The sequence below is a fragment of the Chanodichthys erythropterus genome, chromosome 7 (assembly GCF_024489055.1).
Source record: "Chanodichthys erythropterus isolate Z2021 chromosome 7, ASM2448905v1, whole genome shotgun sequence".
Classification (NCBI taxonomy): Eukaryota; Metazoa; Chordata; class Actinopteri; order Cypriniformes; family Xenocyprididae; genus Chanodichthys; species Chanodichthys erythropterus.
In genome coordinates, this window is record NC_090227.1 from 37,943,467 (window position 1) to 37,956,479 (window position 13,013).

The following is a 13,013-nucleotide window of genomic DNA, read 5'->3' on the forward strand; positions in this document are numbered from 1 at the left end:
TATATATATATATATATATATATATATATATATATATATATATATATATATATGTATATTATATTATATATTTATATATATATGTATACACAACCATTCAAAAGTCTGGGGTCAGTAAAAGAAATTTATACTTTTATTCAGCAAGCATTAAATGTATCAAAAGTGAAAGTAAATGCATTTATATAATGTTACAAAAGCTACCTTAATATTTACACAAAAAATATTGAGCACAAACCGTTTTCAACATAAAAAGTTTTTTGATCACCAAATCAGCATATTAGAATGATTTCTGAAGGATCATGTGGTGCTAAAAAAATTATACTGAAAATTCAGCTTTGCCATTATAAAAATTACATTATATAACTTTTTTACTTATTCTTGATCAAATAAATGCAGCATTGGACAGCATAAAACATTTTAAAAATCTGAAATGTTTAGTTTTGAAATCGATTTCAAAAACATTTAAAAAAAATCTTAGCAACCCCAAACTTTGGAAAGGTATATATACTGTATTATAAAATACCTATTTATTAACCTGATGCCATTTTTATTGTCAAATTTCATCAGAGTTATTAAAATGCCTTAACACTCTCATACTATGAGATATGGAACTACTCTTTAAGTCGATCTTTTGGAGACTAAATTAACAAAAGTGTGAATTAAAATCATTGCAGTATTCACAGTAGTGTCCAATTTTGTATTGCCAGCAAAAGGGCGCAATCTTTTCAATAAATCATAGTCCAGATCTCTCTCAAACACTGAATGTAGGCAAACATACCTGCAGCTACTCTGAAAATATCTTCACAAAATGGTAGACCATTAATCACGTGGCATAAACCACAAACACTAATATATCAAAATGCACTGCTTCAATGTGCATTTTCTTTGTACAACCTAACAATGTCTTGTAAGACTTCTGGAGATGCACTTTTTATATTAGAATCAAGCATTAAGTTTGTGCATTGCAAACAACACTGAACAACAAGAGGAAAAACAATTACACAAGCTATGTTGTTGTGTTGCAATTTGAGAATCTATTAGCAGTACGTAAAAAAAGAAATCTTGGTTGATGTCTGAACAATCTGGCCCATTCATGCAGCACATGCCATGCCTGCAGCACAGGGATTTGGACGATCAGCTGAGTGCAGCCTCCACTACAATACAACATTGTTCTCAAACGAAACGCTGCTTGTTTGCCTTCAAACTCTGTTGTGCGGCTTATCAGAAGAGAACAGCTCCAAATCTCCCTCTGAGCTTGCAAACTGAAATCAGTGTGTGTCCATTTCCTACTGCACACTGTCAAACAAGCACTGCGCTTGCCCAAAAGCCTTTTGAAATGCTGGTTTGTTGCATAAAGAACTTTGAACAGGAGCTGAGGTAAGAAACAGAGATGAACGGGAAAAGGAAGAGAGGATCTTGCACAACTTGAGAATAAACCTGACAGAAAAATACTAGCAATGCCTTATCCACTTCCAAAAGAGAAAGAATGAAAGAAAAAATCACTGTGAAACTGTCTGCACAATGTATTTAGAGTGGACCTTTATGTCAAACCTAAATGTATATTTTACATAACCCCTCTTTTTCAAAACCACTTGCTCTAAGTGGGACTCGAACCCTGGTCCCCGGCAGGGGAGTCGTGCGCTCTAACAAGGAGGCTAAACGTTTATATAAACCATATGATCAAACAGATATGCTGTTCAAAATGAAGAAACCTTATGATTTTTCATGTATTAGCAGTACATGAAAATGTCTATGATCATTTGTTTGCAAATGTCACTTGATGTGATATTTTGTATAATGCAATGACATACATATTTCAACCGTGACTTAAAATCTATCATTTTAAATTCCACATCCCTTTTGATGTGGAACCTGTGAAGCATCACAGCATCAAACATGGACTGAAGGCACTTCTTCCTTTTCAACACTTATCGTCTCTCCCTCATCACTGAGCCGCATGCATGTGAAACAAACCATGGCCCGCCTTCTTCAAGACTTGGAAATCTGTGTGTTTTGATAAGATTTGCTGCCTGTACCTATGAGATATGTTTCTTGTTATTTGTGAACATGAAATTTGTCTTGTTCGTGCCACCCTGACAACTACAAAATCAACCAAGTGAGCTACAGTCGCTCGCTTTTTGTACTGAGAACAATACTAAAATCATGTTCAGTCTTGTTTTTAATTTATACCTAAGATTGTCTGTCAGAATTCTCTAGAATTGCAAGCTCAAAAGTTCAGTAATGGTCAGTAAGATTTTTTTTAAAGGGGTCTTTGATTATTATTTCACTTTTTTAACTTTAGTTAGAGTGTAATGTGGCTGTTTGAGCATAGAGTTGTTTTAGTAGAGTGTTGTTGCCATGCCGTCAATTTACGCTGGACTGCTTCACAAACAAGGGTCAATTCAACACTGGACAAGAGATTTACATGACGGCACATGCTAGTCAATGAGTTGAATCAACTCCACAGCAACTACTTTTACTTTTATCCACTAACCATTCAGAAATGTCCAGTTTCATTCTAAAAGTTGTAACTTCTTCCTGAGTCTCTCCATCAGTGTCGACTCCGGTTTGAACAATGTAAGGCTAAACACCGTTACTGACAATCCTCATTTAGGCTGAGTGAGATTCTCCAGCTTTGTTGTTGTTGAGAAACTGAAGCAAGAGCTGTTAAAGCTCCGCCCTCTTCTGGAAAGCGGGCCAGGAGCAGCAGCTCATTTGCATTTAAAGGTACACACACAAAAATAGTGTGTTTTTGCTCATACCCAAAAAGGGGCAAATTTGACAAGCTATAATAAATGATCTGTGGGGTATTTTGAGCTGAAACTTCACAGACACATTCTGGGGACACTAGCGACTTTTTACTATTACTATTATCTTGTAAAAAGGGGCATAATAGGCCCTCTTTAATATTTTTTAAGCCTTTTATGCCCACCCAGGCTGCATTTATTTAATCAAAAATACAGTAAACAAATACAATTTTTTATATGAATTCAATTTAAATAGTTTCACAAAAATAAAAGTCATATTGTTAAATATTATTAAAATATTTTTTAATGATTACTCCAGTATTCAGTATCAAATGATACTGAATAAACAGCAGTATATATGATATATATTGCTGCACACCCCCAAAACCTGCTATCTACTGCTCCAATAGAAGTCATTATATTGTGTTTTAAGCTCTTTTTCCATGACCTTCTTCCCCACACATACAAAATGAAAGTAATTATGTTTAAAACCCTCCCAGCACTGCTCACCTGCTGATTATAATTGTTAAAGCCGTGGTCACAAACAATATAAAATAAAACACGCTTGCCCACACGCACATGCTTTTTTCTTATTGACTTAGTGGTTTTGTGCACATGCTGCTTTCTGGTGCATAACAGCTCAACCTTTTCTTATTTGCTGTTCCACTTTAATACATCAGTGGTTTTTGGCTTGCCATCAGAAGGCCTGAAACCACAATGAATCACCCTGATAATCATCTACTTTTTTTACTCCCAGGCCCTGGAGGAGATACATGCTTTTCCTTAAATAAATCTGGTGCAATTTACTTATGCGTAAAAACTGATGCCTGTGGCTATGTAAACTAAATGCATTAAAACCCCCAGCTTGTAGGAAACATGATGCTTACTTACCTATATAAAGAGAGGAGTCTTTCTTCCGCACATGATCATCTATATAGGACACACCCAGGGGCTGAACAGGCGTTGCACCAATACCCAGCAGCACCTGGGCTCCAATCAGAAGCAGGTACATCATGTTGGTGTTGGCTCTATTCCCACACGGTTCATCAGCTTTAGAGGTGTTGGAGCACATGTCTCGCCCCTGATCCTTGCTCCATGAGTCTGTTATCATGTATTGACTGGTGAGGAACTCAGGTAGTGCAGAGAGTAGCGCTCCCAAAGCCATAACAATGCCTCCGCAGCCAATTAACCGAGGACGGTGGGCTTTAGCACCAAAATAACTGACGAAGAGAATGAGGGCCAGGTTGCCAATCTCAAAGCTGCTGGCAATGACGCCCACATCAGCGCTCTGAAGATTGAAGCGCCGCTCCAGTGTGGTCAGCACGCTCACCTAGGAAATAAAGGAAACAGAAGAATTACTGTAATGTTAATCTAACAATATTGGAGTTTTAGGTACAATATCACCATTTCACAAATTTCGTTATCTGACCCAGAGGATGATTATATTCAGAACAGGTTGGAGTTCAGGTAAAGTGTAAAAGTCATCATGACATTATAACGGTTTTATTCTGTAATTTTATTTTTAAATCAAAATCAGATGGGATGATTAACAAACACAAGTCATTTCACTTCTTTGTATGGAATAATTTCATTATCGTCAAAGATTGTATAAGATTGTATGAATGATCTTTTTTTTACATTTTTTGTAAAGTGCTACTGTTTATAAAGTTATAATTATGGAAATTATTCTTACAAAAATGCATTTCTTTGCTTCAGAAGGCCTTTAATAACCCCCTGGAGCCATATGGATTACTTTTATGATGGATTTTCGGGCTTCAAAAAAAAACATTCACTCCCATTATAAAACTTGGAAGAGCCAGGATATTTTTAAATATATCTTTAATTGTGTTCGTCTGAAAGAAGAAATTCATATACACCTAGGATGGCTTGAGGGTGAGTAAATTATCCCTTTAAACAATTTAACACCAAATCTAATATGAACTGCGAGTCATCTTGGAGAGGTAACGTGTAACAGTAAAGCTCAGCAGTGAAACTGTATTTATATTCGCTAATATTTACACAAGATCACAAAATGAGAGTAATGCTGCATGCTACATAGAAATAGCATGTCAGATTAAAGTAATCAAATCCCCAATCAAACCAAACACAGCTATTCCAACTACGGTGGAATACAAGGACATTAAACCCATGACAAAGAGAACTAATGACACAGTAAAACAATTGTTTTGACAAATCCTTTCAGTCTGTAAAATCATCAACATGCTACTTGTCCCGGATTCATTAACAAGGCTTATGGCAGTAATAGCTGGTGGAAGTGAAATAATGCCACCAGGCAGCCTTGAAGAGGAATCACAGGACTTTAATGAAGCAGCTTTGAGCTGGAGCAACACAAATATGCCTTGGCTGTGAAAAGAGCATGTTACTGAGGCCACGCTCTTTACTATAATCCTATTCCTCTAGAGCGAGCCAACTGCAGGCCTTCCTCAGATGCTGCGTATAGTGATTTCTGCAAATCTCCCCACACTGCACAGATTCCTTTAACTGGAGAGATCATTTCAATTTGATGGATAAGATAATATTCACTCGATTAGTTACACAGCTCTCCGGAATACTTCATTCTGATTGGTCAGTCGTGGCATTAAGAAACGTTATTAAGTGGAAAAATACTTTTGTATTATGGCTGTTAAATTATATTTCACTGTTGTCCATGGAAATATAACAATGCCTTTTCCTTTCTTGTTTCATTTCAAATGACGTTAGATAGCTAAATGTAGGCATTTTCTGCTGCTGTTGATTATTGCTGCTGTTACAGAGCAAGTATGGATTGCTATTGCTAATAGATACAAAGACATGCTGCTGTGAGCATGTAAGATATGCTGCTGCTGCATGAATAGTAGAGATGCACCGATCGACCGGCCAGGGATCGGCCAAATTTCCCACATGGTCGGCCCAGAACTTTAATTGTAAGCATTAGTCTGTGTTTAATTTTTACAATGAAGACTATCCAGTGTTATTTTACATTTGATTAATTTCTGTAGTATTTCTTACCTGAATAAAAACCTACTTAAAACCTACTGAAAAACTTAAAGTTTCATATCTTGCTTCATTCTAATGCATTTATTTGTGCTGTTTTGCAATTTCTTTTTTCTTTTATTACTGACTTTTTACTTGTTTGTTTTTTTTAACTTTGCGTTGAAGAAAAGTAGATTTTTTTTTTTTTTTATGACGTCAATTATAGTTCTTAGAAAGAACTACCTAAAAAAAAAAAAATCGGAACTTGGAATCGGCCAAAAAAATTGCAATTGGTGCATCTCTATTGAATAGACATACATAAATCCAGTAGCAGATCTAGGCAGGTGGAGCTGGGGGAGGTGGAGGGTTTCCGAGGAAATACATTTACATACAAAAATTACTTGCATTGCGTATAAATAAATAAAATTATTAATATTAATTAATGTTTGTCTTGTTTTCATTTCAGTGAATTACATTTCTTAGCTAAAGCCTTAAGATAATCTACATGATTAAAGGATTTTTTTTTAATATCCATATATTCATTTTTTAGTAATCATGTATTTATTTATTTGCTAACTTGCCATGTAAAAAGATGGATAATGTACAATCAATGAAAAAATGTGTCCAAAAATGATAGCAACCAGTGTATATGCACTTGATAATGGTCTTTACCAGTCTATCCAGTGTTGTTTATAGGCCTCTTTGTGAATAATGGCAATTCTAGGGTCAAATGAACTTCTGGATAACACAGCTCAATGAATTGATGGACATAAACGCAGAGTAAAAAAGCACAATTTCTGTTACCAAATCATCTGTATAGCATAAACTGTAACATTCTGTAAACAGTTAAAATGCCTGATGTGAATAAAGAGTTTAATGTGAACCTTATACATAAAGATGTGATGTTGCATGGTCACAACTATCTAATAACTCAATTTGCTCTAACTCAATTTCCTGTTCCTGTACTTAGCCTGGTGCAATTTAATTGGAAAGTACCTTGGACTGTCTAACAGACCACTCTGTTTTGTGCAGAACTGATGTCTGTGACAGTTTTGCACTCCACTACAAGCCTGCCTTAAAGGTGTCTTGTGTTTCAGTTAGTAATATGAAACATGCAAAACACATTGCACTCACTTACTGTTAAACTGCTGGTATATGACTTAGATAAACTTCAAGAAACAAAGTACTGTTCATGCATATACTGTCGACACAATTTGAATATCAAAGTTACTTGCTCAATGTCCATAATCATGCTTTACATTTTATCTTTCTAACAAAAAGGGTAGAGAAGATGACTATACAAGACATCTGTCATAATATACTGTGTGTGTGTCATAATAAAATTTGAACAAAATCGCATTTTATGAAATAATAAGAGATTATATCTAACCAGCAACATTCCCATTGTACCAGTAGAGCACTATTTTAAAGGGTTAGTTCACCCAAAAATGAAATTTCTGTCATTAATTACTCACCCTCATGTTGTTCCACATCAGAAAGACCTTTGTTCATCTTCAGAACACAAATTAAGATATTTTTGATAAAGTCCAATAGCTCAGTGAGGCCTCCAGTGACATCAAGATAATTAACACTTTCAAATGCCCAGAAAGGTACTTTTTGAACTTTATCAAAAATATCTTAACTTGTGTTCCAGAGATTAACGAAGGTCTTACGGGTGTGGAACGACATGATGGTGAGTAATTAATGACAGAATTTTCATTTTTTGGGTGAACTAACACTTTAAGATTTGGCCTAAAATGTCCTATAAAAGTCTCAAGAGCCTTGCCAACATTAGCAACAAACCCAAAAACATTAATCAAAGTTTTTAGACTAAGAAATGAATATGTGAAATGAGGCATTAAAAAATGTCTGCAACTGTGAAGTCTTTGAAGAAGAAGAAGAAGAAGAAGAAGAAGAAAACTTTTTAATTCTAGTTAAGCAATTTTTTTCTCTTGAATGACTATGTGTGTGTTCTTTTGTACTATTCACACTGACTCTGGTCAGTTGCCAGGCTCAAAGATATGTGCCAGCCTACAAGTTCTGGAAGCATGACGAAAGGACAGGACAGGCCACATCCCTCATCTGCCTCCACATTCTGCTGGCCTCTGAGTCTGTGCCATCCTGCTGAAACCTGTTGACTGAATAGCTGGGTCTCTCTGCATACATCAGTGCCAGGGCGATAGGGCACATAGGCTGCCATTTTAATGCCAAGACACATTCAGCATGTCAACACAGTCAGCTAAAGCCAATCTGTCGACTCCACCCTGACATGCTCACACCCATTGCCCTTTAATCCCTCAGCATGAAACCCCATTATTATTGTAGGACTTTAAATTATTGAACAATGAGACAAAAATGTCTATCAAGTTATTGTTGAGTCAAGTCACGCTTACATAATAAGCAATGACAAATTGTGCAGAACAACCAGTCTGTATCATTCAAGCATGAAATGTTTTCAAAAACATGTGCAGCTACCAGGCTTCCTTCTGCGATCTGTGTTTGATTTTGAACATGAGAGAGACTCAGCATTGCCTTATCAGTATCAGACAGGAAACAGATCAACTGTAGTACTTACACTTTCCATGAATTGAGGTTTCTGCAAAGAGATGGTGGACCAATAGAAAACAGTAACTTTTCAGACATTATTCTGGGTGCGGCACAAACCTCTGTTGTTAATTTTATTGATTTTGTTCTTTAAAACAAATTGAAGCAGGAGACTGTATCAGTAGGAAACAATCTATTTTTAACCTAACAAAAACATTATAAAAAAGAATAATGAACATTATATTATTATAATATTGGTATTATAATGAAGCATGGTTGAATATTGAATACAATAATTTCAAAGAATGAGATAAATAACTGACAGTGAAATATCTAGCTGGTATCACTGCTAACAGCATCCATCACAACAGTTCAAAAGAAAATGTGATGGGAAGATAAATGAGGGATGTCATTTACAGTGTCAGCCCATTGTTTGCTGTCAGGCGGAGACTGATTTTGATTCTTGCACTGTCAACACAAACACATTCTTTTTAATCATTAAAACATTTCACCCATAAAGAAATTAATTGCACTTTTGAAAAACATCTCAGTGCACTCATATGAGATGAAAAGTCTGCTCATATCAGGAGCCTAATAAAAGCTGATTAATTTAACTCGGAGCGGGTCGCCTCATGGAGGCTGCCTGCTCAAGTTGTTCCAAACCTGTATAAATTTCTTTCTTCTGCTGTACACAAAGGAATATATTTGGAAGAATGGAAGAACCAAGCAGATCTCGCCCCCTATTGACTACCAATGAGTAAATTATGACAGAATTTTCATTTTTTTGGTGAACTATCCCTTTAAGGTCAGGAATCGAATACTTAAAGTTAAAAACTCAAATTTCGATTCCGCTTATTGATTCCTTCCGCTTATTGATTTCTTGTGTATTTTCATGTGTTTTTTTAACCATACAAGCACAAGAAGACGCGAAAGAGAATTAAATTCGGCACTCGCGCGCTATTTTCTGTGATGTTCACATCAAGAGCACGCACACAAAAAGCCGCCTCTCATATAGTGCACGAATAATTGATTCCTTCTTGGTCCAATTCCGTCTTCTTGCACTTGAACGGACAAATACACACAAAATTATGTCAAAATATCCTTGTAAACACAGTCGCTCATGTCTTAAGTGAATGTAAACAGTTGAGAAAGAAAACGCATGTGTAAAGGCCAATTCACACCGCACCGACAACAGCCAACAAACGCCAACAAACTCGTCTGATGGAGTTTGTTGGATCGGTGTGAAACCCCTGTTGGCATTTGTTGGCGTTGGTCGGAGTCGTTTTTCACCCGACTGAACATGTTTAGTCGGCGTTTGTCGGGTCGTGGAATGTCTGCGCGGTGTGAACAGTTTTCCAACAAACGGCAACAAACTCTGACGTGATCTGACCTGGCTACGAACCGTTGCCATGACGATGAGGCAAGTCCCCTGCAGAGACAGCGGTTTGATCGCGCCCGCGCCTCACACACAACAAAGCAGTGGAAACGTGATATCGCAGCTTGTTCTTTATAAAAAATAAAATACAGCTAAAAAAATTAAAATATACAAAAGGTACAATAGTCAATAGTGCAATCCAGGCCATTCAGCAAGAGCAGCTGCTCCACTTCACCGAAAGAGAGAGGTAACATTAACCAGAGCAACGCTGGTTTACCTTCGGTTTCGTTCTTAATAATTCGTTTTGGTTTGTTTAGCTACATTGTTGTATATGGTTATGGGTCTCGTTGATAAAAAGGATCGCGCAAAAAAAAAAAAAAACGGTGTAAAAAAAAATCGATGGCTACAGCGCTTTGGATTTCAGGTATTTTTGTTTTGCCTCAATACTTTAATACAATGAAAATATATATGATACTATATTATTAATATAATAAACTTGCCTGACAATATTGTTAACATGGTTAAACGTATGTAGTTGTGGAATTTTCCCAGTCAGACGTCACTCGTTGGTCGGTGTTTGTTGGGGCGGTGTGAACATGACAGTTTTTTCTCATAGAATTCTAAATCCAACGGCCAACTTGTTTGTTGGTGTTTGTTGGCGTTTGTTGGCTTTTGTCCGTGCGGTGTGAATTGGCCTTAACAGTATATTGGATCCGTGCATTCGGTTTTATTAAAGTGACAGCAAGCTAATAAACCTGCTGATGTCTCTGTATTACTGTTAATCATAGAAAAAAAGAAAATCTGATCTTGGCTGAATAACTTTAATAAGGAAATTTGTTATTTATAAAAAAGATAACTTTTAAGTGTTATTTTACATTTGTTCAGTTGTATTTATTTGTGCTATTGCTAAATTGCTTATCTGTTCTTATTGTATTGCTGACTGTATACTTGCCTTTAATAATGTTGGAAATTTATATTAGTTAATCTAGTTTCATATTGGAAACTGGGAATCGATAAGAATCTGAATTGATAAGCAGAATCAGAATTTGCTTATATTCAAACGATACCCAACTCTAGTGAAGTCTGTCGAAAGTACAGTTATTATTAAATATTATGAGGTGAGAAAAATGTAAAAATGAAACATATGCACAGATGAATTGTTCACGATAAGATATATAACATGGATTTAGAAAATAAAATAAAATTTAATTTATTCCATGCAGACTTTAATGGTTCTCTTAATTCCTAACAGAAGAATATTAACCATGATTAACTATGAACTATGAAAGACTACACATAATTTACAATGCACCATTTTGTTTTACATCATCAAAACCTTTCGTGACTGCTGCATTTAAAGCTGTGCCTAATATCACGTATTTGCTTTTATCCTATTGAAACAGCTAATCTCACAGGCAGAAATATGGCGGCCATACATGTCACGCATCTGTATCAAGTACAAGCAAACTGAGCAAGCACAAAATAAATGAGATGAGGTTAGATGAACAAGATATTTGTTTGGATATGTCACGTGGCATGCCTGCCAAGAGACATTTGCAAATACCGTCCCAGCATTTTTGCATTACAGTCAGAGTACTTACATATATGCATATCGAAAGATTTACACAAGTTGTGAGAGCTTTCAGGAGATTAAAAAAGACACTGGCTCTCTTAGCACATGGGGGAAGTCCAGACTGCCTAAAGTCAAGCTCGGGCTGGGCTAACTTAGGAAACTGACACAATATCCAGGAATGAGCCACTGAGTCAGTCTATGACTGAGGGTGGAGACTGCATCTCAAAATGGACAAGAATTATAGTTGCTTCTGAAATAATCTAAATTAATCTGTTCAATATTACATGGAAAATTCCAAATGCCACTACATGACCTGCATGCTGATAATAATCATGTATTATATAAACCTTGAACAAATAAAAGTGAATTTGAAAAAAAAAAAAGTCATTCATCTCTTGCATTCTATGTATAAATAACCTAATGACCTAGACGTTAAACAAGCACTCTGAGTATACAAACGTCTACTGTTTCACACAAATGTTTGCTTCAATAAGACATATTTGGAAATATTTTGAAGCGATTTGATGGCTGGTTTGTCTATGTAAAATCCCCAGGGAGGATAAGTTTAGTTTAATGCCCTATCTATCTGTCAAAATAAATCTGGGCAATCTCTACATCTTCCAGTCCCACAAACCATTTTAAATGGTTTCTAAACATCACAATTTCCATAAGCTGGGAACAAATCCAGTCCACAACAAGTGTACCCCTTTGAGACTGTTCCCATGATGTATTGTGGCTTTCTGGCACAAAGCAAATGATTGTTTCCTTTCCAAATATGGCCTGAACTTGCAAAGATATCAGAGACATCCCATGGGTATAGAGGACATGGCTGGACATATCTCATCCTTATCAAAAATGCTATAAAGTGAGCTATCCAACTCATTGACAGCTAGAAATGTGAGAATTTTCTTTTAGATATCGGAAACTATTCAAAAATGCAGAGACAACTTAAACAGCACTGTTGTGTTTAACATTCATATGCCGAGTTGTCAAAATAGAAAAAGCAAACAAATCTTGAATGATCGCCAAAATACTGACAGATAAACACTTTGACATTCTCTTGCGGCGTAGTAACACTTGTTTTGTTAGGGATATATGTGACCCTGGACCACAAAACCAGTCATAAGACACACGGGTATATTTGTAGCAATAGCCAACAATACACTGAATATGGGTCAAAATTATCGTTTTTTTTTTTCATGTTCCATGAAGATATTTTGTAAATTTCCTACCATAAATATATCATAAATTTATTTTTGTGAGTGGATATGCAATGGACAACTTCATTTGGACAACTTTAAAGGCGATTTTCTCAATATTTAGATTTTTTTTGCACCCTCAGATTCTAGATTTCCAAATAGTTGTATCTCGACCAAATATTATCCTATCCTAACAAACCAATGGAAAGCTTATTTATTCAGCTTTTATGTGATGTATACATCTAATCTTTTTTAAAAAATTTAAATAATTCTAATCTTTTTTTGTGGCTCAGGTTCACATAATTGAGTTGGCACTTAATAAAATAAATAAATAATGACAAGATAAAGACTTTCTCGGTCCCTGTAAATAGTAAAGAGGTTATCATCAAAAATATCTCTTACATATCTAAAACAGATTGTTCTTGTCCTGGATTCTGTAATCAGCATCCATAATTATTTTTGCTTCATATAGCAACACTGGTTTTGTCAGGGGCTGTATTTTTGAGTTAAAGTATGCCACTTAATAAAATAAGTATTTAATAAAAGATTCCTTTTTATGTAGTAATGTTGTTAAGCAATAATCTGCTGCGCTGTATTGTGAA

The 13,013-nt window shown here is 35.6% G+C and overlaps 1 protein-coding gene across 1 annotated transcript in view; it reads right to left on the reverse strand.

Annotated features, from left to right (window-relative positions):
- Positions 1 to 13,013, reverse strand: part of slco3a1a (solute carrier organic anion transporter family member 3A1a) — a 54,878-nt gene that overhangs the window by 40,538 nt on the left and 1,327 nt on the right. The window contains exon 2 of the mRNA XM_067390461.1: positions 3,639 to 4,077. Coding sequence (XP_067246562.1) covers positions 3,639 to 4,077 — 439 coding nt within the window. The remainder of the gene's footprint in view (positions 1 to 3,638; positions 4,078 to 13,013) is intronic.